This window comes from Gadus morhua, chromosome 17, assembly GCF_902167405.1.
Source record: "Gadus morhua chromosome 17, gadMor3.0, whole genome shotgun sequence".
In the NCBI taxonomy this organism is placed as follows: Eukaryota; Metazoa; Chordata; class Actinopteri; order Gadiformes; family Gadidae; genus Gadus; species Gadus morhua.
The window spans coordinates 8,771,308-8,795,853 of record NC_044064.1 but is presented as its reverse complement, the minus strand read 5'-3'; the positions used below and the strand labels follow the sequence as shown (position 1 = coordinate 8,795,853).

Here is a 24,546-nt window from a genome sequence, read left to right as displayed (position 1 = left end):
TATGGAAAGATAAGGGCAAGGAGGTGTGTGTGTGTGTGTGTGTGTGTGTGTGTGTGTGTGTGTGTGTGTGTGTGTGTGTGTGTGTGTGTGTGCGTGTTTGTGATTGCGCTTGTATGTTGTGGTTGAAGTGTTGATTCTGACTCCCTGTGCTCTCAGGTGTGTGTCGTTGGTGTGTTGTTTATGTGTGTGTGTGTGTGTGTGTGTGTGTGTGTGTGTGTGTGTGTGTGTGTGTGTGTGTGTGTGTGTGTGTGTGTGTGTGTGTGTGCGTGTGCGGCATGAGTAAGCAGCCACCAGTTGGGTTCACAGGAAGTCCTCCTCTCTCTCTCCCCACCATCTCTCTATATCAGTCTCATTATATAAATATATCAAAGGTCAGTAAACACAGAGATCCAACACTACGGAAATACAAACAAGCCGCTGGGAATGCAGACGGATAATTGAATCCCTCTCTCTATCTCTGTCTGCCAAAGCGCTGCGTGTGTGTGAAGGCTGATAGCATAGCTCTTCCATTTCAATAGGTTCCCCTCCTTTGATACAGCCTCACAGAGGCACCTGTGCAGGGAACCTGTGGGTAAATGGATCATCAATGAGATCCATTCATTACCATCATTGAGTATTGTACCGTAGTGTGTGTGTGTGTGTGTGTGTGTGTGCGTGCGTGTGTGAGAGGGAGTGCAGAGATGAAAGCTGAAATAGAGTGCTTGAAAGTATGTTTATTTGAGCAAAGTCTCAACATACTAAGTGAGAATATCACAGAATGATTGAGTTAGTGTGTACGCACGCACACACACACACACACTCACTACCCCTGGTGGTTAATCTTCATGGTTGTCCCTCTCTGTCTCCGGTTCCATTAAGGTGCGTCACTAACGTCCGTCCAAAATCCACCCTTTTAGGGTCCGAGTTGAAAAACAAAGTATTTGAAGATACATCAGTAGGAACAATATGGCAGCGGAGATGAATCAGGGAGATGAGATAGAGAAATCTATTCATAGTGGGTTTAGCATATCCAGGCCTTCAAAGGGCTCTGGTGGTCTGGTACAGCCACCCCTGTCCTTTTGGTGTAGATCTGCATTTAATATATTGCCTGTTTTAGTGGTGCTATTGCAGTATGTATTGTATCATATCTTTAATGATTTTCTGTCATTACTAGTATGAAGATGTGGTGGTTGTTCTATTATGTAATTGTATTTTATTGGTAACGTGAGATAATTATATAAATACAATTGGTGATATTGTTTTAATGTTACTTCTACGTACCTTCAAAGGTCACTAAATGAATATCTTGCAATGATGGGTTCAAGGCAGCAGAGGGCGCCCTGAACCTCCTCACTTCTCTTAATAGCCAAGAGGGTTCCCTTAAACGAGTAACATAGCTCCTCAATTATTGTCTAAATAAGCCACTAATAGTGGCTTATTTAGTCATATCCAATAGGACAGCTAGATCATTTATAAGAAAAATTACGAACAGGAATTGGTTATCCAGCGAGGGCAAGAGGGATTTTAATCTTTTGTTGGGAAAAAAGGATGTTGACACATACAAATAAGTATACACATCAGGAACTTAGATATTTAGACTGATATTTTACAGTTCATTAATAAAAATATCCATGGCAAAACACACTCACAATCAGGTGCACTAAACACCAGCAATTCAATGCGAGTTCTCATCTTATCAACAATTGGAAAGTCACCATCAATGACATAGGAGACCCAATTAGATGTTGTTTCAAATGTATTTGGACATCACCAAACACTTACTGCCAGGTAACGTCACAGGCAACGCAATGGTCTGACACTATTTCAGCCAAGCAGAAGAGAGGGCGGTCTAAAGATGGCAGACCGGACAGGGACGTTGTTAGGCGGTCATTTCCTCTTGGGGGGCGCGGCCTTTCTGGTGCGTCGTGCGGCCCCTGAGCGGTGACTGGCCTTGTGCTTCAGTCCAACCTGCTGACCGGGCTTCTTCTTCTTGTTGCCGTTGTTCTTGTTCTTCTTCCCCGGCTTGCCCCCGCTCCTAACAAACACACAGACAGACCCACAGACAATTAGAAATCATGTTGTTGGCTCTCTTCAGCTAGCTTAATAGCCGATGAGTTTCTAATAAAAGGACCAGGAAACAGTTAACGGTTGCTTTTGAAAGACTGCGAGTTCCTGCAAAAACAAGTCCAGCCATGCCGAGCTCCCCACTACAGGAAACGAATATCAGGTTAAAAAGGCCTACACCATTGTTCACTACAGCTGCATTACGCTCAGCTTCTGCTATGCAAAACCGTATTTTCTGTTGTGCGTGTTGCACAATCCTTTACCGGTGCATTTCAACGATTTTGCAACATAACCGTCACATGGATAAATAGCTTTTGTCATCATATTATGAATTTTGGGGCCGGAAATGCTATACTGCCCCCTTGGGTACATGTTGACGTGACACATGCCTGTATAGATGTATTCATGTATGTCACTTATGTCCCCGATTGCACTCCCCCTGGCAAGATGGATCCCCCCCCATTCTGAGTTCCTCCTCGAATATTTCTTCCTTGCTAATTCAGGGAGTTTTCTCTTGCCCTCTGGGGACTAGGATCAGGGGGGTGCCATACATTGTATGGCCTGCTAAGCCCTTTGATTGAAGGCTTTACAAATCAAATCAAATTGAACGCAGCCGGCCCTGGGCCGATGCCCAGACGCTGCTGTGGCCGTGGTGCGGGGGTGGACCTACATCTTGAAGCGGCGGCCGTCCTTCTCGGGGCAGCCCCTGCGCTTGTGCTCCAGACTGCCGCAGTTGAAGCAGCCGGCGGCCACGCCCGACTCCGTGGTGCAGGGGTGGTCCGGGAGGGCGCAGCGGCCGCAAGTCTGGCAATGCCTCCACGCTGGGGGAGGGGGGGGAGCAACACAGGGTTCAAATCATTAATATATATGATGCGTTGTTTTCCTTTAGAAATGGGATGCATCCATTCATGTCGAGAATAGTTTTTTCCCGAACTGCTGCCGTGTGTTTTATGTATAAAGTTTTTACTTGAGAAGTCACGTGATCGGCGTGTAAACACTCACATGGCTTCACGCATTTCTCGCACGCCGAGCAGTGCTTCCACTCGCGGCCGTCCTGCGAAGACGAAGACAATAAAGGGTGTTTAACGACCAAGCGCCATCCGATCACCGGTGTGGTCGATTTTGCAAAAGGCCCCGCCCAAGATTGACACGCGTGTCTGCGGCTGAGTGACGCAGGGCCGTACCTTGGACGGACACACGTTGCACTTGGCGCAGTGCTTGTTCAGGGCACACACGTAGCGGTCGCATTTAGAGCACAACCTGGTGGAGGGTGGAGGGGGGGGGGGGGAGGGGGGGGGGGGGGGGGGGCGAGGAAGAGAGGAGATGTTTACAGTAGAAAATGAAGTATGACACACTCACACATACGTGGGGGGAAAGATTAGAGGAAAAAGGAGGAGTCATACATAGGGATGGGGATCAAACCCGGTCCTATCAAGGACCCGGCTCCATTTTTTTCGAAACCCGAAAATCATTAACGTTCGGGCTTATAGATACCACTATCGAGTCCCATCGTTGTAGATACCACTATCGAGTCCCGTCGTCCCGAGTCGTGTCACGGCATTTAAATCAAATCAATCCAATCACTGCAGCGTGTCCACCAATGTTTTTGAATGGAATTGTAAGCAAACAGGTATTACAAGTAAAACAAGTGAAGTCTGGCAGTTAACTTTGCTCGCGAGGATGGCTGAATGGGCGAAAATCATTTATTGTAAAGGGGGGAACACAACCTCAATGGCCAAGAACATTAACATTAGCATTGTGCATCAAAGACCAAATGCAGTACCTTCGACTGTCGCCGAGTTGAAAAGACTGTCTCGTCCTTCTCCTGTCGCACCACAGACGGGCCCGTCTTAATCATTCACACAAACTACGAGCGGTAATCGCACACACAGACATTGTCGCTAGTCCCGTCAGTTAAAAATAGTAATCCAATTGTGTAATCTGTGTTTTATCGGCAGCATACAAGTTAGTTATCTTAAAAAGTAAATACAGTTTCAGATGTGCTGTGTGATGTGTTGAGGTTGGCTCAATAAACGACTGTTAGGTTATCATGATGCGTTCAAATGTAACATAAAGAAACAGTAAATTGAGTTTTTGGTGAGAAACATGAGTAATACTGTATTAATCATGTTTCTGTATTACTAATACAGTGGTATAGTGCTCTAATCATTTCAGTTTATAAAACTAAAACTACTGATGTCAATATTTATTCGGAACTACATATTTAATTAAAAATGCAATTATTTATTTCCTAAATATTTTCCTCATCACTAAAAAAACGCTTCGTATTTCCACCTATTAATAGAAAAGTATCGATAGTGGTATCGATAAAGACTCGGATCGTTCAGGAGTATCGAAAATGGTCATCAATAAATATTAATGATCCCCATCCCTAGTCATAGACCCCCCCGCCCATCCCCAGATTATACGGAGTGCCTACTTGTAGCCGTCGTCCTTGGGAAGGACCACGTCCCTGGGGGGGATGTTGGTGAAGAGCCGTACGGGGGTCCCCTTCCGGCCCGACTTGCCCTGCTTGTACATGGGGTGGTTGTCGTAGTCCACCTGTAGGGAGCGGGATGACCCGGTTATGGTCTGCTTTATAAAGCGCTTCTCTTACCACTGGCCACTCAAAGCGAGTCCCGGTAATGCCTCAAATTCCCCCATTCACACACACCCACGGCGCGGTCAACCACGCAGGGCGACAGCCAGCTGGTCAGGAGCAGTCAGGGGGAGGCGTCTCTCTCTGGGACACCTCCACACTCAGCTAGGAGGAGCCGGGGATTCGAACCAGCGGCCTTCCAGGTACCAGTCGACCCGCTCTACCTCCAGAGCCACACGCCGCCCCGGTGGGGCACGTGGGTTTGATGTTACTGTGACGGGACCGGTGGGTTACCTGGTAGTCTAGCATGACCAGGGAGGGCAGGCACTCCAGGATGCGGGGCTCGAAGAAGTAAGGGAAGGTCCAGATCATGGACAGGTCCGCACTGGCCCTGTCTGGACGAACACACAGACAGACAGACACACACAGTGAGGAAGCATCAAAAAAGGTTGTGAAATACATTTACTTGTATACAAATAAAAAGACACAAACTAAATAAATCTAGAGCCAATTTTGTCAAATAAAAATCACTAATTCAGTGAAGAACACATTTATGTGAAATAGAAATTTCATAAAAATAAAATGAAATGTATTTGGGTTTGGGGGGGACGTTGTTACCAGGGCTCTGCATTCTCTTCCAGGTCTGGGTGATCTGAGAGAAGCTGCTGGCCAGTGGCTTCACCAGTCCCCCGAACGGCGGGTCGGCCACCATCACCACCTTCTGCCCCTCTGCCTCTGTGAGGAACGCCTCCAGCACCTGATTGGACGCCTGGTTGGGACAGGAGCACCGGATCGAAGGGAAGAGTTTAAGACCACACGAGAGAGACAGGTCGAAGGTCAAAGGGGAAAAAAAAAGGGGGTTGGAGAGGCCTACCTCGCCGTCGAAGAAGTGGTGGTTGAACATGTTGTAGAGGCAGAACTCATCCTTGCTGTAGAACTGGGCGTATCTGGGTCGAGAGACAGCGCAACAGATTGAGGTTGGATAAGTGTCGCCGGTGTGAGCAATGTCACCTTTTTTTTCAAATGCATTCAAAAAGGAATTTCCTGACTTTAAATCTGTCGATACTTACCATGTTGTGCTAACACACACACACACACACACACACACACACACACACACACACACACACACACACACACACACACACACACACACACACACACACACACACACACACACACACACACACACACACACACACACACACACCTAACGCTATATTGTAACATTATTCAGTAAGTATCTGAAGCTAATGTTGCATAGTCGGGTTAATTAAGCTTTTTATCGGTTTGTTCCTCATCTACAGCGGCGTTTGGGCTGAAAAATGCAGCTCAAGTCTCAACAAATTTAGAAAAAAATAATAAATCAGAAGAGGAGATCATGTGATGCCTCTTTACATTTCCGAGACTTCTTAGCACGTCTTGTCTTGTTGAACAGACACACCCTAGCTGCAGAACGCTCTTGCACAATCAATACACACACGGTAAAAGACGGCGCACGAGGAAGGACGGTACACTGCGACAGGCAAGTTGCAAATATCAATCGATTTTCTGCATTGAGGGCTAATAAAAGATCTACACCAAGTTTGAATATGGGTTAAGTACAATACTATATTTTGTTGCATCATTGAGGTTTTTATTAAAATAATGTGACTGATGACTGTTGAATGGATACGTTATACTTCCTTCCAGTGAGATTGAATGCATCTTTGGGAAGTAAAGTACCCCCACTTAATACAACTTTTTTTGAAGCATTAACTTTTTCAACCTGAAAAATTGGTTTGTTCTTTACAAACGAAAAATGCATGCAATATCTATGATTTACATAGATATTGAAAGGTTGTCGAAAAAAAAAAACAGCCATGCAACAGAGTCCGACATGGTTTTTTCCCTCAAACCGAAGCAACTTTTCTTTCTGCAGAAATGGACCTAAAATCGTCCCCGACCAGCCAGGGTGGAGGGGCGGCCCCCTCTGCTGGGGACATTGGTGTACTGCAACTAGAAGCACTTTGCCTTTCGTCTATCGACTCCAACAGCGAACAAGCGGTTCAGCCTTTCCCCCGTTCCCCAAAACTGCTACGGAAGCTGGCCAAGGCCATACAACCCTCAACAGTAGTCTACTTTTTAATAATTTATAAACCAAACCACTTTTTAAAATTATGGTTTGATATAGTTACAAGTTAGTATATTGAAATCCCAGTCATAAGGATGAATGTCAAGATCCCAAACCTCTACTGCTAGATCTTTATATAAGCCAACCCTGCTGCACCCCCTTCTCCTGTAGGACGACCTGGCGGCGCAGGTCCATGAGCTCCAGGCAGAGAGGTCTAAAGCCGAGGCCCACATCAAGTCACTGAAGAAACGCAAGGCCGACCTATCCGTGAGCACCGCTAGCCTTCCACGCTACTGCAGCGCATATCCCCATAGAGAGGATCACGTTATTCGCCACAGAGCTAATGTTAGCCTGAGAGGCTAAATCACCCAAGTGGATACAAAACAAACATGGGGAATTACTTGTCACAAGTAAAACCGAGTAGAGCCACTACTCAGATTGATTAGAGTATAAAAGAGGTGGTGAGGTTTGGTGTGCTGGGGGATGTAGTTCTAATTAAAGAACTACAGGTCCTGTTGATTAAAGATCTCCAGGTCCCTCTTTAACTAAACTACTGTTTGATCCAAACACAAATTCCCTTCCAACTTCTCAAAAAAAAAAAAACGGCGTTTCCACCATTAACTCAATGTATTTGTTGTCTCCCCCCCCTCCCCCCATTTGTTTTCCGTCTCGCTCTACCTCCTCCTCCTCCTCCTCCTCCGCGCTGACGAAGAGGAGTGCCGAGCTGATGAAGCAGCAGGTGCGGGAGCACTTTGAGGAGATGCACGCGTCGCTGCGGGCGGACGAGCGTGCGACCCTGGACTCCCTGGAGCAGGACCTGCGGCGCACCGGGGAGCGGCTGGACCAGGTGACCCGCGGCTGGGAGCAGCACCTGGGCCAGGTGGGCCGGGCCGCCGGCGCCGCCCAGCGGGCACTGCGGCGCAGCGGGGAGGGCGAGGACGCCGGGCCCGAGGGCGACGTGGAGGTGGGTGTCGCGGCAGGGAAGTAATCACGTATTGAAAAAAATGTGCGGAGACGCAGTTGTTATGAGGGGGGGGGGGGGTTAAGGCGCAGATCTGCTGCGTTGTGTGGAGGCACAACGGTAACTGGGGAACGGACTGCGTTTCTGTAGCGCTTTTCTAACCTCAGCTAGGGCCGGGGATCGAACCAGGAACCTTCCTGTTACCAGTCAACCCGCTCTACCTCCAGAGCCACACGTCGTGATGCGTGTGCAAAAAATAAAACGCGTGCAATAAGTGAGGAATAATTCACTGGCATATTCGGTTACATGATTCGACCTCTTGTGTAAGACAGCATTTCTCCCATCATCCACCTCCCTGTGTGCCATAACACAGGGATTAGATTGTTCAGGGGTATTGTACGCTAAAGTACATTATCGCTCCCCTTAAACTGTGACTGATTATCCTCAGTCACATCTGAGGATAATCAGTGTAATGTTTAACTCACTCCATAACACGGTTTGTCTCTTTTCAGCCGGGCCCTCCTGAAAACCAAAGGTATGTTCTCCTTTCCTTCGCCTCGATACACACCGCCACAGCCCTCGTCGTTGGCCCGCCTCAAAAACCTGCTGTTCTCCGCGTCTCGCTCAAGGTTCAAGAAGCCCGACGCGTCGGAGGCAAAGATCCGTCTGAACGAGGGCCGCTTCAAGAGGCTCCTGAGGGCCCTGCACGGCGTCTCCAGGGAGCTGCGGGCCCAGCTGCCCAGGAAGGCCCTGCTGCTGGGTAGGAGGGTGAAGCCGTGCCCCGGTTACCACTAGCCGCTGAGCTAAGCTAACCAGCTGTAGCCAGTGGTGCGCGGAGCATTGGCAGCGCTCTAAATGCCATGGCGGTGAGTTCTACCCCCCGTGCGTGCGTTCAACTTTGCGACCCTTCGTTACAGATTCCGTGGCGGTGACCTTCGACCGACACACCTGCCACCCCTCCCTCTCGGTGACGGGGGACGGCCGCGGCCTGGGCCTCCAGGCCCCCGGCGCGGCGGCGCCACCCGACCAGCACCCGCTGCGCTTCGACCGCGTGTTCTGCGCACTGGCCTCCGTCGCCCTGGCGACCGGCCAGAGCTACTGGGAGGTGGACGTGCGCTGCTGCGACGGCGACGACGGCGGGGGGGGCTGGGCTGTGGGCGTGGCCTACGCCTGCCTCCCGAGGAAGGGGCGGGACAAGGGAGCCAAGCTGGGGCGCAACCGCCACTCGTGGTGCGTGGAGTGGCGGGAGGGCCAGCTGGCCGCCTGGCACAACGACCGCAGCGTGGCGCTGGGGGTCCGGGCGCGGCCGGTGGGCCGGGTGGGGGTGTGGGTCAACCACGACAAGGGCCAGCTGCTGTTCTACGACGCCGGGAGCATGGAGCTGCTGCAGGCCTTCTCGGCCGCCATGACGCCCGTGTTCGACCGGGCGCGCCACCAGTTCATCGAGCCGCTGTTCCCAGCCGTGCGCCTCCTGGAGCCTCGCGGGGCCACCGGCCGGCCGTGGGCCAATCACGTGGAGATCTGCGACCTGGCCGCGCTGTGACGGCCGCAGAAAGGGCGCCACTCGACTGCTCAGCGATGTCGACGGTCCGCGAAACGGACCGTCGACGCGGTCCGTTTTGTTGCGTTGCTTAATATGTACAGCCCTGTTTACTGCTTGTGTGACGGCGACGGCAGAGGTGTTGATTGAGGCGTTGCGATGGGAGGAATGAGCCATCAAACTGCCCGTTATCTGCAGAGGCCCTCCCGTCTTCACGGAGACCAAGCTCTTCGTCGACCGGCCTGTATACCTCCCTGTAGCAATTGGGTGCTGGATTTGGATTAGTCGGTTTCGATTCACCCGAGTAAAAAGAAGAATAAAAGAATAACCCTCAATCTGGTTGTTGTTTTTTTACGACGGATGGTCGAGGGACGCTTTTGAGGAACGTTGCAGTGGCTGATTGGGTTGATTTGAGTTCCCTCCACCCCTCTCGGTGTCTGGAGATTAAAGCGTCTGCCAGGTGACTGTAAACGGTAGCGGAGAGCAGACTGACCTGAAGTCGATGTCTAACAGGAGGCTCTCCATGGCCTCATGACCCCCCTCCAGGTTACGCATCTTGATCAGCTCCTGGAGTCTGGACCACAAATATACAAGTTATTAAACATGAAGTTCAAATTACACTGGTTTGGAAAAACTAAACGGTTGTTCAATAACCAAATTTTACATACTAATGATACGCATCCATGTATCCTTCAGATCAGTAGTTAGTTAAAAATTGCGTTGATAAACAATGTTCTACCGATTGTGCTTAGTCGTAACTGGATGATAAGGAAGAAGAAGAGGACCCGCATTGATCTGCGGACCGTATCGACCAAAAAAAAAACCTCTCGCACTCTTTAACCACTTAAAGTAAGTGGCTAGAGTGCGATTCCATGGCGCCATGGATCTGTAAAGATCCGGCTTCTTGTCTGCTAGAAAGCTGTCCAGCCGGGAGTCATTAATGTATAATATGGTAATTCAAGGTATAACACCAGACCTGACGTATTCCTTAATCCACATACTAATCATAATCAAATGACAACATCCAATAGTAAAAGGCCTTCAATTTATGAAACGTCCCAAACGCTAACGAATAAGCCATAAACATCCCAAAATAAACCATCTCTAAAAAAAAATACTTATACATCGTCTTCACCGCCTGCGCTTTTACCTTGGCGTTCCGACACACAGCACCTTCCTGTAGCCCAGCGCGGCGACGGCGTCCAGCAGGAAGTGGGAGCTGCGGTCGGTGAACAGGTACTGGGCGTTGCTCTTCTTGTTCTCCAGGGGCCGCAGCAGGGCGGTGGGCCGCCGCAGCTGGGACACGTTGACCCGGATGATCTTGTGGGCGCCGTGGGCCAGGTGCTCCTCCGTGAGCAGCAGCAGCTGGCAGTCCTTGCAGAAGAGCTTGTCGTCCTGCGCAGCGATCTTCCTGAACCTGGGAGAGAGAAGGACAGAGAGGAGGAGAGAGAAGGAGAGAGTGGGGAGAGAGTTTTTAAAATATCCCACATTTTACCTTTCATATATAGAGTATTTAATAGTGTAATATCTGATATGTATATGCATATTCTTTGTTTAACGTTTTTTATTCTGACTTCTTTATGGTTCACCTGCTTTGGCAAGGTATATGTTTGTTTCTCATGCCAACAAAGATTTTTTTAATTGAATTGAATGGTGGATTTGATGCTGCTCCATAACGGTCATCAACATAACCATACACATTTTATTACAAATAATGCTAGAACAGATAGATATATAATTTAGGAGCAGTTATAGGCCATCAAAGTTGATGTAATGGTTTGGGCAACTTGCTCAAGGAGGCCAACAGGTAGAGCAGACATTACATGATTGAGAGTATGGTATACACCCAGTTAGGACTAGGGGTAAGGATTGTTTCTTACCTGACACGGTACTGCTGCTGGCTGAAAGGGGGGGCTTTGGACCGATTCTCTACCTCTCTTGCCAAGCATCTGGCCTCGGTAACCTGAGGGCAATCAATTTAAATATCAACGTCAACCATAACAATGGCGACGTCGTAAAGCAATGGTGTCAAAACTGGGCGATGATTTGATTCGAGTCCTAGCAGGCACCCACCTTATCATCTTCCCATTGGAAGAAGTTGCATTCTTTCCGATCTCTGCAAGCCGAGCAGGCATAGAACCGTCTGCCTGCCTTGTTCCCACCACCCACTTTCTCGAAGAGCAAGGTGGGACCTGGTAGAAGAAAAGGACAAGCAATCGCAATACATTTCACCACATGGGAACGTACTGTATTGGCCACATGAAGAAAAGTACACCTAGTAGGGGGCTAAAAACCTCCTTACCGTGCGGACATGGTGGGCCTTTCTTCCCGTCGTCTGGGAGGATGACTTCTATTCCGAAGCTTTCATCGGTTTTGTCCTCATCGACCATGTTTTAGAAATGAAATGTGTAGGGAGGGATAATGTGAGTTCAGCAGCATGCAGATTGCTCGAGCTGGAAGCATGGGGGAGCGTCGCGGAGATATGACGTCGTTTCGTGACGTCAGTACACTAAGTATTTGTTATTATTTATATATCACACAGACACACACACACACATATATATATATATATATATATATATATATATATATATATATATATATATATATATATATATATATATATATATATATATATATATATATATATATATATATATATATATATACATGCATTATACATAATACATAACAATAAAGGCTATATATAATAAATATACACACACTATGTATAGTACGTTTATATGAAAAGTAAAATAAATTCAGCAAATTTAGGGTAAGTGTCATAAAAGACTGAAGTAGGCTACAACTCACATAATAAACCCAAAATATACCATCAAGTATTGATTTTATAACCAATTTACCCCAGCAGGGGGCAGAAAAGGACTACGCTTACTATAGCCTATTTATTACTATCTGTTGTTCCTACTTTAAGTACTACCTAAAATAAAATTGCTTGTAATAGATGTAAACCTTATGTTCATAAGAATACATATTAATTATTATATAATGTGAAATAATGACAATAGTATTATTATTATTTAGATACAAGTTTTTATATTGTACTATGTATCCTAGTTTTGTATCAATTATTATGATTATAATTATAATTGTCACTATTATTATTATTCAGCAATAATGTAAATTGAACAAGTGAACCGTACTTTTCGAGCTTAATCTAACAGTGAATAAGCCTCTTTGGTAGGGTGTCATGAATGGTGTCAACCCACAAACGTTATTTAAAATATTAACATTAACTATATGCTATGTTTTAATACTGCCTGTCACGCAATTATCTTCCCTGAGTGACAAAAGAAAACACATCATCCCCACATCATTACCACAAAGGTCCTCTTGTGTCGAGCCGGCGCACACACTACAATATGCTGCAGTGTTTACATTGCATCGAGAACTCGCAGCCACTGGTTTGTAGTCCGGATATAATGATTACACAAGAACACTCGTGTTTCAAATCGTTTAAAGAAACTACAAATCCCATATCCTTGCCTACGCAGTGAGCTGTCAGATGCGCTATTCAGCACCTGGCTGCTGGGAGGATGCTGAAGCAGCGTAGCAGACCATAATACGCGCCCACACCCGCCCTGCTCCTGTTGTTAGGAGGCTGGTCGACTGTAGCACTGCTCTCTTTAAAATTATAATTAAGCAGACGTATTCTGTTGATGCGTTTAATGCCTTAAAGGCGAGCCCGTCGACTGACACCCTCCATGCAACGTTGCATGTATTTTACATATTTATCTATATTATATTCTAACATTGGCTTATTAGTGTGAATAGTGGGGCTACCTTTTTATTTTGCATCTGCTGTTCAAAGGGATCAACACATTGGCACCATGAGCAGCACTGGTGAGTTATTTCTCTCCTCTTTCCTCCTCCTCCTCCTCCTTTTAAATGTTGCTGAATCTTAACGATTCTGCACAGATGTACGACATGGGATTTGAGCGATTATTGCATCTGGATGAGGTTTTCGTGGTATATGCACGGTGGGATCAATACTGGTGGCGTTTGTGTTTCAGTGGTCCAAACCCAGTAACGCCCATTGTCCCTCCGAGTCGTATAGTGTGGCCCTTTAAATGTGTTGCAATGCAGTCCATACCACGGGTGGGTGTGGGAATACGTCTGTAGGGGGATTTTCAGGGTATAGATGTATGTATTTTGTTAATTCATCGAATATCTGTTTTGTTATCATGTATGATAATGATAACGTATGCATCCTCATGATATTAACACGTGAGACGTGTCATCGTGAGTTTGTATTTAATCTATGATGAAATACAGTTTTCATTGTTGTGACACCCAAACTAGGTTAATGACGAAATAGTAATTTGACGTCAGCAGACAGGTAATTTGTGATGTATTTGCTTTCTCGTGAAGTTTTTTCTCCTATCTGAAATTCAGGGTGGTGGTTAGAGATGGTGTTTACTTTTGTCCTAGAAAAATGTCCATTGTGCAAAGGATTTATAAATGATGTGTAATTAAACCTGTCAGCTAAGTCAGTGTGTGTGTGTGTGTGTGTGTGTGTGTGTGTGTGTGTGTGTGTGTGTGTGTGTGTGTGTGTGTGTGTGTGTGTGTGTGTGTGTGCGTGCGTGCGCGTGTGTGCGTTCGTGTGTGTGTGTATGTGTGTGTCTGTGTGTCTGCCGGTCAAACCCATCAAATCCCTTGACCTGTATAACAACATTTCTTCACAAACACACGTAGTAATAATCATAATAATATAAACCAACAACCAACAATCTAACAAGTCTTAAATGACTCTAGATGACTAACAGTTTATGATTGCAGTCTGGATTTAAAACACACATGGACATCACTAACCCCTTCTTTACTTGAACACGATGCTTGAAGAAGATAAACTATAGAGCAGTATAGTTTCAATGTCAGCATATCACATTACTATTTAGTCATATAGCAGATATTTTATACAAAGCAGCTTACATGTGCGGTTGAGAATCAAGTACATTTGTGAATATACACCATCTAGTGATTCCATGAGTGCATACTAGCATGTTTGCATGGATGTCTCCAGTGTTATGACACAAGTTATTGTTCTGCCTGATGTCGACACTCGTTGGCTTTTGATCACAGGTATAGTGATCGAACAGACCACGTTTTTTGTCTTTAGAAGGACTGCCATCAGTAAAAGCACTTCTTTGGCAGTTGAAGCAGGTGTCAGAGTTCCACCCATGGTGACTTCATGCTGTGATCTCATCAAAGAGCGCAACAGGGAACCACCGGAGCCAAAACTTCAGAGGTCCTGGGATCTGTTTATCTGAGTTGAACTTTGCCGTGGTCTTCTTTTGATAGTGGAGAGAATAGGAAGTTCAGAGCCCAGTTTAGTCTTCTTCTACTATTTAGCCATTTAGCGTTTGCTTCTACGGGGGCATTTGCTTTTGATCAACTTGTGGGGAGCTTGAGATGCATGTCATTAAGGAGGAGCAGGTGTAGGGTAAGCCATCTACCTCGAGCATGCCGACAGGTAGAGTGCAGACCCCTCAATCCAAGTGTTGCACCATAGATAACCCCTTTTTTTCCACCCACAGGAAATTACATGAACAACTAGAAAGTCCCAGCATCTGGGTAACAGGTGGACTCAGTTTTGCTCTATCTCTCTCTATCGCACTCTTTAAACAATGTCTTAATGGGTTCACGACCTTGGGAATTCCTGCGTTGTATTACTCATCCCTTGCATCTATCACTTTGGTTTCCAAAAGGCCTATCGTCATACATCTTGTTATAATGAGCAGGAACATATTGTAGTCGTGGTATGAATTATGTACCGAACACTTAAGCCCAGGGCAAGGCTTTCCCGAACGCATTCATGCCTTGACATGACCATTTGTGAAGCTACTTTTGGCTCAGCACCTCTCCGATAATTTGTGCAGTAAAATAAGCAATATCATACATAAGAAAAAGACATAGAGGACATCTTCCATTACAAACTACAATGGTTATTATGTATACTAGCTTCCACGAAAAAGTATCGACTGCACCTAGAGTCACACAGAAGTGAGAGGCACATCACCTTCTTGTCAAACTCCCCGGGCGGGGTTAAACAAGAAGTCGGGGTGGTGTTTAACCGACAAAGCCATCTAATTACTGCCTCCGTGTCAGTCTCTCAGCCCCTCCCCAGGATTTAGCCAGGCTCTTTATTTGAAAAGATAATTTACGGTTGGTGTGTAGAGTCGTACCATGTTGCACCTCTGTCTGAGGGTGGAGGCACCTTTGGGTGACCTCTGTGTTGGCATGGTTATGGCGATATACCAGTGGGTGATGGATGGGTTGTCACACCGTGACTTGCTGACCAGGTTAGCGAAAGATGAGAGAAACAAGAGAGAGGAGAGGAGGGGAAGCATAGCCTATTCGTCTGCTTTACGGTTTCATAGGGGTGCCGTGCTGACCTGTGTGTGTGTGTGTTTGTGGTTATGTGTGTGTGTGTGTTTGTGTGTGTGTGTGTGTGTGTGTGTGTGTGTGTGTGTGTGTGTGTGTGTGTGTGTGTGTGTGTGTGTGTGTGTGTGTGTGTGTGTGTTTGTGTGTGCATGTTCTTCCTCTGTAATATTTTGATAATAGCAGTGCTTACAGGGACAATTCAATTTCTTTCTTTGCCCCAATTTTTCATCCTAGTTGTCAAACTGCATCGGCTAAAAAAGGAAAAGTCATTCCCGTAAAGTATCCTATATTTTGCTAAAATAGTAAATATTCCATTTGCCAGCATGGTTCAAAGTCAGCTAATCTGTGATATCACCACAGCTGTATTTTGCTAGCCGAGATAAATACTAGTGCTAATACTTACCAGAGACATCCAACACACACAGACCCGCAATTAAGCCAGCAAAGTGACATGGGTTTGTGACATTTCTCTGGGCCGCTGTTTGCTTGTGTTTGTTGTTGATGCCAACAGCCACTCTGTATCGCAATTCGCGTCTACCTTCAACTCTTGGATTAGGAGCTATCATTGGGTTGCTGATTGGAAATTTGTCTGGTTTCTGTGGGTACAGGCTTGTCTAGGGGTTAGGGGTGTTGGTCACTGAGGTGAACACTTCTGGGTTGATCTTCTATGATTTTGAATCGATGTATCTAACGTTTTTCTTCTTTAGTCTGTGGTTATCTTTGTATGTTTACTTTATTGCACTACCCTGTTATAACTTTGTCAAATTGTAACAATCTGATGTTATACTCGCTTTCCTATTATTGTTTCCACACAGTAGAGCGGAGTAGATCCTTTTTCAAATTGTGAATGCAAGAATCAAAATCAAATCTAATAGTGAGATGCCGGAAGATTTACATACCCTATACCTTTTTTATTTATTATGTTTATTTATTTATTTTTTCCACAATGTCTTGATGACTATATGCTCTGTAAGGTGACCTTGGGTGTCTTGAAAGGCGCCTCTAAATTAAATGTATTATTATTGTTATTATTAACCTGTAGTTGCCTTTGAGCAAGATGCCAGACATCATAGTTGCTTTGATAAAAGTGCCTTCTAAATGACAGTTAAGTAGATATACTCAACATTAGACAACCAGTTGGATTAGCTTATCCAGCACTTGCTAATGCTAATGCAGCACCTTCTTTCTGGAACAGGACGTCCTAAACTCTGTCTGGAACATCCAACATTCAACACTTAAGGCACACATTTCCCGGGGTTCGGATCAACATTGCTTACATTATCTTACAATGTTTGCTAATTAAGAAATGTGTGTGTGTGGCATTCATCCAAAGTATTTTACAGTAAATCAAAATACATACCCTTAATGAGGTTTGAGGGTTAGGCATCTCACTCATGGATGCTTGAAGGTAGCAGACAGACATTGGGGATCGAACGCAGTACCTTTTCGGTACTGCTAGGGTGTTTGACTCCCTGCTGAAAGGAACCGGGTCTGAACTCTGATGACGGCAGTCTACCTGTAGGCATCCCTGAGCAAGATGCCCCAACCCCTACCTTTTCCATAATGACCTGTCTCTGTATCTCCTGAATTATTAAATTGTGCTGTCCGGCAAAATGACGAACACACATGGACAAAGAAACAGGATGCAGAGTCGTAATGTACGGAACGACCAGTAATCCTATGAGATTCTTAGACGTTTCATATCCAGGAATAGCATGAGTCGCGACTCATATACTGCATACCGGTCTCTCTAATCCAAATGCGTGCGTGTATTTGTGTGTGGGAGTGTGGGTGTTAGTGTGTGTGTGTGTGAGAGAGAGAGAGAGAGAGAGAGAGAGAGAGAGAGAGAGAGAGAGAGAGAGAGAGAGAGAGAGAGAGAGAGAGAGAGAGAGAGAGGCAATGGAATTCAGAAGATGATGTGTGTGACTGTGTGTGTGTGTGTGTGATAACATGTGAGATGTGGCGTGTGCATGTGTCCGTGTGAGAGTGGTTGCATAGTGGGAACAGCTGAAAGTGTGTGTGTGTGTGTCTTTGTTTGTATGTGTGTGTGTGTGTGTGTCTGTTTGTTTGCATGTTGAGGTGTGTGTGTGCGTGTCTTTTTTTGTGTGTGTCTGTGTGTGTGCGTCTTCGTTTGTATGTGTGTGCGTGTGTGGTTGTGTGTGTGTGTGTGTGTGTGTGCGTCTTCGTTTGTATGTGTGTGCATGTGTGGTTGTGTGTGTGTGTGTGTGTGTGTGTGTGTGTGTGTGTGTGTGTGTGTGTGTGTGTGTGTGTGTGTGTGTGTGTGTGTGTGTGTGTGTGTGCGTGTGGCGTGTGGCGGAGGTCTACTAAAATAGACGAGGTGCTACACAGGGCTGAACCTCTCCCTATGTTACCGGAAAAGTATATGATCATATATTTAATAGTATCTATCAGTCAAATCACTCCCTTACCCTCCCACATAACTTCTGTTACCACTGCTGTAAATATCAAATGGTTTAAAATCTCAGTGTGTTTGTGTCTGAGCGGGGAATAGATGTCCTGCCATCTTCAGTTTATTTGTTAATACAAATACTTGATCCAATCTCACTTTCAGTATGTACTGGATGCATACATAAACACAGCAATACATCACCGGGGATGGTGTGTAGAGCCATGAGTTAGATGCTTAGGTTGGTTAGGTTTGAATACCAATCGAAAACGTCTGTGTCTGAACCCCAATGTACGCTGTGTTGATGTTCAATCCCTACCTCATCCTTAATGAAAAGTATGATTTTCTTTCGTATGATTGTAAATCGGTTGGATAAAAGAGTATGCTTAATTAGTTAATATTGCATTGATGACCATGACTAAGCAGTGGCTCGGAGTGTACCTCATTCGTTTTTCTGTCAGCTTTAGAAAATGAAACCTTTTTATCGTCAGTTTAATATAGTAAATTATAGTTGACGGCAGCTTCGGGTTTAATGAGGATTTAAGGAGAAACCTCTTCTCCAAACACTGCTGGAAAATAAAGAGCTCATTAAAAAACGAAAAAAAAATTCTACCAGCCTTCCAGGAAAAAACATTTTGTGTAGAAAATAATTCAGAATTAGGTAAAAAAGATGGAGTCCAGGGTAGGCCTACTTAAAAATCGGCCTGAGTAATATGTTTGATAGAAAGTTTAACTAGTTTGTTCTAAACAAACAAGCATGCTTACTTTCTTGAAATAGTATCATATATTTCATAGTATAGTTTACTTTGGAGTTCTTCAGTGTCATGTTAGTTTGTCTTGAATTCCGGTTTTCTGCATATTTAACTAATAAATACATAAGATCAGGACTATGTTGGCTGAACGACTTCAGAAGCATCGGTTGCTAGTGGTTCTATTGACACACAGATGTGGTGGATGTGCTTGCTGTGTGTTTGTGAAGCAAGGTGTGGAATGTCATCATGCGGTGATACCTGGAACACAAACCCCGAGCCACCGTCTGTTCAACCGACATGAGACGTCTGAGTAAAAAAAGAATCGGGCACTGTTGCTACTTCAAAGTAGCTAACATTCAACATATAACATTTTACATTTGTTCATGAGATGAGACAGTTTTATCCAAACCAACGATTTTATCCAACGTAAGAATAACAGGAGCTATGTACAACACAATATTAAATTATGAACAAAGAAAAACAAATAATGCACAAGAATAGCATGCTAGCCTCGGATGGAAAACAGACACTAATGGATGGTCAGCTTTCATTTTAAAGGTCCATCATGCATCGATTTGACTTGATAAGTAGACCTTTACGGCAACCGTTTTAGATTGATCAGAATTCCCCTCACAATCTTTTTCAACATCAGCTCATGTAATCAATACAATCATATAGCATGCAGTCTACCTCATAAGACAGGGAAACTCAGATGTAAAATATTTCTATATATATTTAGGCTACTCCTAAATTCTATTTTCTATCAAATATAACTCTACGCAAAAAAGGATTACTGATACCAATGTTATCAACATACGCAAGGGATGCTTACTCGTTCAGTTACAGTTTGTTACACACAAATGGAAGCCGGGAAACCAACACGGCTGCTGTGTGCCGGGTTTCTGGTATGAGTCACACTCTGGCGAAAGGAGGGTGAAGTATAGTCTACTGGAAAGCTGTAGCTTACTCTGCAATATAAATGTAGATCAGGTTGCCACAAGGAGAAGGGCCAGACAGATATGGAGAGAGCAAGAGAGAGAGAGAGAGAGTGAGGGAGAGAGTTAGAGAGAGAGAGAGAGAGAGAGAGAGAGAGAGAGAGAGAGAGAGAGAGAGAGAGAGAGAGAGAGAGAGAGAGAGAGAGAGAGAGAGAGAGAGAGAGAGAGATCAATGAACTCGAGTGAATTATTCATCAATCCACTTTCTACGCTCGTACACTCTCTGCATTTGTCTTTAATGTATGTCTGTGCTTGTGTGTGTGTATGTGTATGTGTGTTCGGGTACCACTGAATTCGGAATTCTGAACTCCATTCTCCTCCTCTTCCGTCGTTTTCTGTCCTCCTCAATTCCTCCCCTCTCTTCTTCTCTTCTCATCCCCTTTTCTGCCATCCCGCTCTTGTCCTCCCATTTCCTCTCCTCTTTTCAATCTCTCCCTTCTTCTCTCCTTTCAATGTTTTTCTTACTCCCTCTAGTAGTAGAAAACTTTATTGTCCCCATGAGGCAGTTGGGTATGCGGCAGAGTCGCACTTCATGACAGGACATTAGACATTTGACACAAACAGATGGTCCATACATACATCAGACACCGACAGACATAACATGAAGAACATCACACACTACAATACACTATACACCCTTGGATATGACCAGGCCAGCTGGACATAGCTTATTTTGACTGATTTTATGGCTTTTATGGCTTGTGGTACAAAAGAGAATTTGGATTTGTTCTTGGTCATGAGTAGTAGGCAGAAATGAAGACCAGATAGCAGTAGTTTAGAATGGGATGCCAGGGGGTGTGTATAGTCACAGACATTGTTATTGGCCTTTTTCACCAGTGTGTCTTTGTAAATGTGTTCAATGCTCGGTAGTGTGATCCCAAGTAACTTGCTGGCAGTTAAAGCAAGAGGCCAGCAAGGGCAGCCACAGTGCAGCGCCGGAAGAGCTGATAGGTCCACCCTTCTCTTCTTCCTACCCCCTCTCCTCCCATCACCCCCCCCCGTCCCCCCTCCCCTCCCCTCCCATCGGAGACACAACAGTAGTACAGCTATATAGTAGTGCTGTGTCATCACCGCTATGAGCTAACCCAAAGTGAACCCACGCAGGCTCCTCCCCTCCCTGGAACCCATCAAGCCAGAGGAAGTTAACCAGATTAGCACCCCCAAACATCCCATCTCGCGTCCGCAACTGTTGGTCACACGCACACACGTACATACACATAGACATACACACATACCCACGCTCACACAAGATGACGAAACAAGCTAACCCGAACATTTGTTTCGCAGCTAAAGACGGGACAAAAGAAAAGGATTGAGATTAATGTGGGGAATTCACTCAGAATGAATCAAAGAATGAGTCTGTCCAATATTGCTTAGAGAAAGTGTGTGTGTGTGTGCGTGTGTGTGTGTGTGTGTGTGTGTGTGTGTGTGTGTGTGTGTGTATGTGTGTCTGTGTGTGTGTGTCTGTGTGTGTGTGCGTGTGTGTATGTGTGTGTGTGTGTGTGTGTGTGTGTGTGTGTGTGTGTGTGTGTGTGCGTTTGTGTGTGTATGTGTGTGTGCGTGTGTGTGTGTGTGTGTGTGTGTGTGTGTGTGTGTGTGTGTGTGTGTGTGTGTGTGTGTGTGTGTGTGTGTGTGTGTGTGTGTGTCTGTGTCTGTGTGTCTGTGTGTGTGTGAAGCTACATGGGAACAGGGACTCACCACAGGGACACCATCACAGGGACCCTATCCTATGTAATTTGGATATGTCACAGTGCGGCATATCGCCAGGGAACCCAGTAAGTCACAATACATTGGGTCTTAAAGGGGCCCTATTATGCCATTTTTTACTGTTTATTATTGAATTTGTTTGACCTCATAGAATTGATTTACAACAATAGAGGGTTGTCTAGCGCATTCTTTTTTTCTCCTAGTATCCGAGTATTACAACCCCTATGTGAAACACCCTGTTGCTTAGAATTTTGAGGCATTTAGAATCTTGGTGCTGACGTCATTTCAGGCAATCTGTCACTCTGTCTACTATGGCTTCAGTGCTGCCTTACCAATTATATATTATAACTCATAGATATATTATAACTCACCAATTATATATTATAACTCACCTTACCAATTATATATATATATATATATATATATATATATATATATATATATATAATTTATGTGTAATTTATATATATACATAATTTATAGATAATATATAAATAGTATTATGTATTTTTGTCCATTTACTTCTCTACTCAAACTCTGTTTTGCAATCTGATCCATTCCCCCCGACCCCAGCGTGTCCAGGAACGCAGCAAAAGTTGATGACGCTCTCCCATTGACTCCCAGCAAAAGTACATGCTTACGTCACCATGTACCGGAAGTAAAAGAAAGCCGCGGAGAGAATCCCAATGAGCCGTTTCTAGGCAGCTCGGTAACAGTGATTTGCGATAGTCATTTACTCCCCCTTGTGGGAATTTTATGATACTGTAACTTTGCCAACCATTTATATACCCCAAAACATATGTAAAGCGCAATAGGAGAAGGAAAAAACGGAAAAGCATAATAGGACCCCTTTAATGGAGGATTAGGATAAGAATACACTACTATCTGTTGAGACGAAGCAGACAAGCAGCGCTACACACACCTGACATCTCCCTTCACCCCCCTATCAGTCCCTCATGAGTCCACAGCCAACCCAACAAAATGACTAAATAAGCTAGTCATTTTGTGGGGGCTAATGCAACATGCTAGGGGGTTCGAATCTCACTGAAAGGTGCTCAGCAAACACACCACATCTCTCCAAGGCCTAGGCATCCTTGAGCAACATGCCTCCACCTTTACCTTCTCCTTGTTTATTTACTCCATATTTTCCTGTCTGTGAATCCTATGTCAGTCACTTTGGATAAGATCATTCTGTATGACCTTTGCTCATGTTTGCCGAAATCAATAACCCATGCGGTGGACAGCATTAGAAAACAAGACCGGAGATACGGCGGTGGATTAAAGTTATCAGTTTTATCAACACCTTGTCCTGAGTACTTTTCCATCTAGTCCAAAAAGTATTTTTCCCGTGGCTGGGTTTTCCATCACACAGGAAGCTGTGCTGTGACTTAATGACAGGCCTGCTTAGTTTCACCGGACCCCTCCACTCACCGTGGCCCCATTTGTATATTTTATATTTAGATGAGTAGTTATTTCAGGGAGGACTTTAGATGTAATTTCAAATGTTTTTCTCAGAAGGATAGAGGATTATATTCATTTAGAAACGTGGAACTGCTGTAAGAGTAACGTTCATGTCAGGTAAATGTTCTGGTTTGTCCTGACAGTACACTGGATTACTTACAGACTGTCTGCATGTGTGGCCTTTCCAGTTTAAGACACGTGTTAAAAAAGAAAGAACCAATGAACGGATGAAAGAAAGAGAGAAAAGGCATCATAAATAATCATTGAGTAAATGATAGAACTGAAGCTGAGTGAAAGAGATACCAGAGCAAAACGAAGGAGAGGAGACAAGATAAGCTAATTTGAATATAGATCAGAGGGAATGAGATAGAGAGGCCAAGTGGTCCAGAGTCCCTCTGCGACGCTGTGCCGGTGTGATGTCTGGGGTACACTACTCTGAAACACATCCACACATCCCTTCCCCTCGCCCTGTCTCCATTGGTTACGGGCCGGCCCGTTCCCCCCATTTCCTTCCCTCCATCCCTCCTCTGTTGAAAAGCTGTTGTGATGACACACCCCAGAGAGAGAGAGAGAGAGAGAAGGGGAGAGAGAGAGAGAGAGAGAGAGAGAGAGAGAGAGAGAGAGAGAGAGAGAGAGAGAGAGAGAGAGAGAGAGAGAGAGAGAGAGAGAGAGAGAGAGAGAGAGAGAGAGAGAGAGAGAGAGAGAGAGAGAGGATGTGTAAGGGAGGGAGAGAGAGGGACAGAGAAGGGGAGGGTGAGAGGGAGAGAATGAGAGAGTTCTGTCAGTATATTGCTCATACTGTGGTCACAGTAGCTAAGCTTGTTAACAGTGTTTGTGTTTGTGTGTGTGTGTGTGTGTTTGTGTGTGTGTGTGTGTGTGTGTGTGTGTGTGTGTGTGTGTGTGTGTGTGTGTGTGTGTGTGTGTGTGTGTGTGTGTGTGTGTGTGTGTGTGTGAGAGAGTGTGTGTGTCTCGTACCGCCAGGACTATAAAACAAATTCAATAAATCAGGTCCTGCCCTCCAGTAGCCAATAGCTTTACAGTCACTAGTCCAACTAGTAGACTCTATCCCTGAGAAAACCCATTATTAAATCACATCTAACTATCGACAGTATCTATACTATCTGTAGGGACACAGCAACAGTCTTCTAACCTGGGTAGCCACGCCCATTCTTCCGGCGAATTGAGGTCGCTCTGCACAAGGGTCTGGAGAAGAGCAATACATTTCTTTCTGCTTCCGATACGTTTTTGCGGGAGCCAATCACCAAGCTGGCTTTACCCCTTGGCGCGCTATTGGCTGGTTTAACACAATGACGACAGGGATCCAACGTGAATTCTACGATTGGCTTAGTCTGGTAAGAGCCAGACTAACAGTTTTCAGCATACACTACACCTCAAGGCGGCCGATCTCACAGAGGAGCGTCTCAAGAACCGGTTGCCGCCGCAACCTGTGCCATCCCGCGGTTAAGCGCATCCCCAGTAGCACAGCAAAGGCATTAAGTCATCTTGAAACCATCCCCCCCCCCGTCGGGCACGTAGCCCCACTCGGCTCGCCGAGGCGTCCGA

The 24,546-nt window shown here is 45.4% G+C and overlaps 3 protein-coding genes across 4 annotated transcripts in view; 2 read left to right on the top strand and 1 right to left on the bottom strand.

The window, feature by feature from the left end:
• Positions 1 to 1,474: 1,474 nt before the first annotated feature.
• zcchc4 (zinc finger, CCHC domain containing 4) lies at positions 1,475 to 11,740 on the bottom strand. Its single transcript, XM_030338651.1, has 13 exons — positions 11,559 to 11,740; positions 11,330 to 11,448; positions 11,137 to 11,219; positions 10,407 to 10,673; positions 9,750 to 9,830; positions 5,517 to 5,589; positions 5,261 to 5,411; positions 4,937 to 5,037; positions 4,484 to 4,605; positions 3,228 to 3,303; positions 3,046 to 3,097; positions 2,714 to 2,864; positions 1,475 to 2,014 (listed from the first exon to the last, which is right to left on the bottom strand). The coding sequence occupies exons 1-13, from the start codon at positions 11,644 to 11,646 to the stop codon at positions 1,867 to 1,869; spliced, it is 1,512 nt and encodes a 503-aa protein (XP_030194511.1). The 5' UTR covers positions 11,647 to 11,740; the 3' UTR covers positions 1,475 to 1,866.
• On the top strand, positions 6,052 to 9,591 carry si:dkey-219e21.4 (E3 ubiquitin-protein ligase TRIM50). 2 transcript variants are annotated; one of them, XM_030338654.1, is made up of 7 exons: positions 6,052 to 6,167; positions 6,564 to 6,754; positions 6,927 to 7,022; positions 7,468 to 7,719; positions 8,229 to 8,251; positions 8,346 to 8,476; positions 8,634 to 9,591. In XM_030338654.1, the coding sequence occupies exons 2-7, from the start codon at positions 6,566 to 6,568 to the stop codon at positions 9,257 to 9,259; spliced, it is 1,317 nt and encodes a 438-aa protein (XP_030194514.1). In that variant the 5' UTR covers positions 6,052 to 6,167; positions 6,564 to 6,565; the 3' UTR covers positions 9,260 to 9,591. The 2 variants fall into 2 exon arrangements, with proteins under 2 accessions (XP_030194514.1, XP_030194513.1); XM_030338653.1 differs by having other exon boundaries at positions 6,141 to 6,238.
• Positions 11,741 to 12,821: 1,081 nt separating the features above from the next.
• The window catches only part of ablim2 (actin binding LIM protein family, member 2), a 65,538-nt gene continuing 53,813 nt past the window's right edge, over positions 12,822 to 24,546 (top strand). Inside the window, exon 1 of the mRNA XM_030338414.1 lies at positions 12,822 to 13,120. Coding sequence (XP_030194274.1) covers positions 13,108 to 13,120 — 13 coding nt within the window. The 5' untranslated portion in view covers positions 12,822 to 13,107. The remainder of the gene's footprint in view (positions 13,121 to 24,546) is intronic.

Excerpts from the sequence above, each read along its gene's own strand:
- zcchc4 (XM_030338651.1), bottom strand. The coding sequence starts at position 11,646 with ATGGTCGATGAGGACAAAACCGATGAAAGCTTCGGAATAGAAGTCATC. Across the intron at positions 11,449-11,558 it reads AGGCCCACCATGTCCGCACG|GTCCCACCTTGCTCTTCGAG; the intron begins GTAAGGAGGTTT and ends TTCTTCTACCAG. Across the intron at positions 2,015-2,713 it reads GACGGCCGCCGCTTCAAGAT|GAGCGGGGGCAAGCCGGGGA; the intron begins GTAGGTCCACCC and ends TGTGTTTGTTAG.
- si:dkey-219e21.4 (XM_030338653.1), top strand. Across the intron at positions 7,023-7,467 it reads AACGCAAGGCCGACCTATCC|AGGAGTGCCGAGCTGATGAA; the intron begins GTGAGCACCGCT and ends GCGCTGACGAAG. Across the intron at positions 8,252-8,345 it reads GGCCCTCCTGAAAACCAAAG|GTTCAAGAAGCCCGACGCGT; the intron begins GTATGTTCTCCT and ends GTCTCGCTCAAG.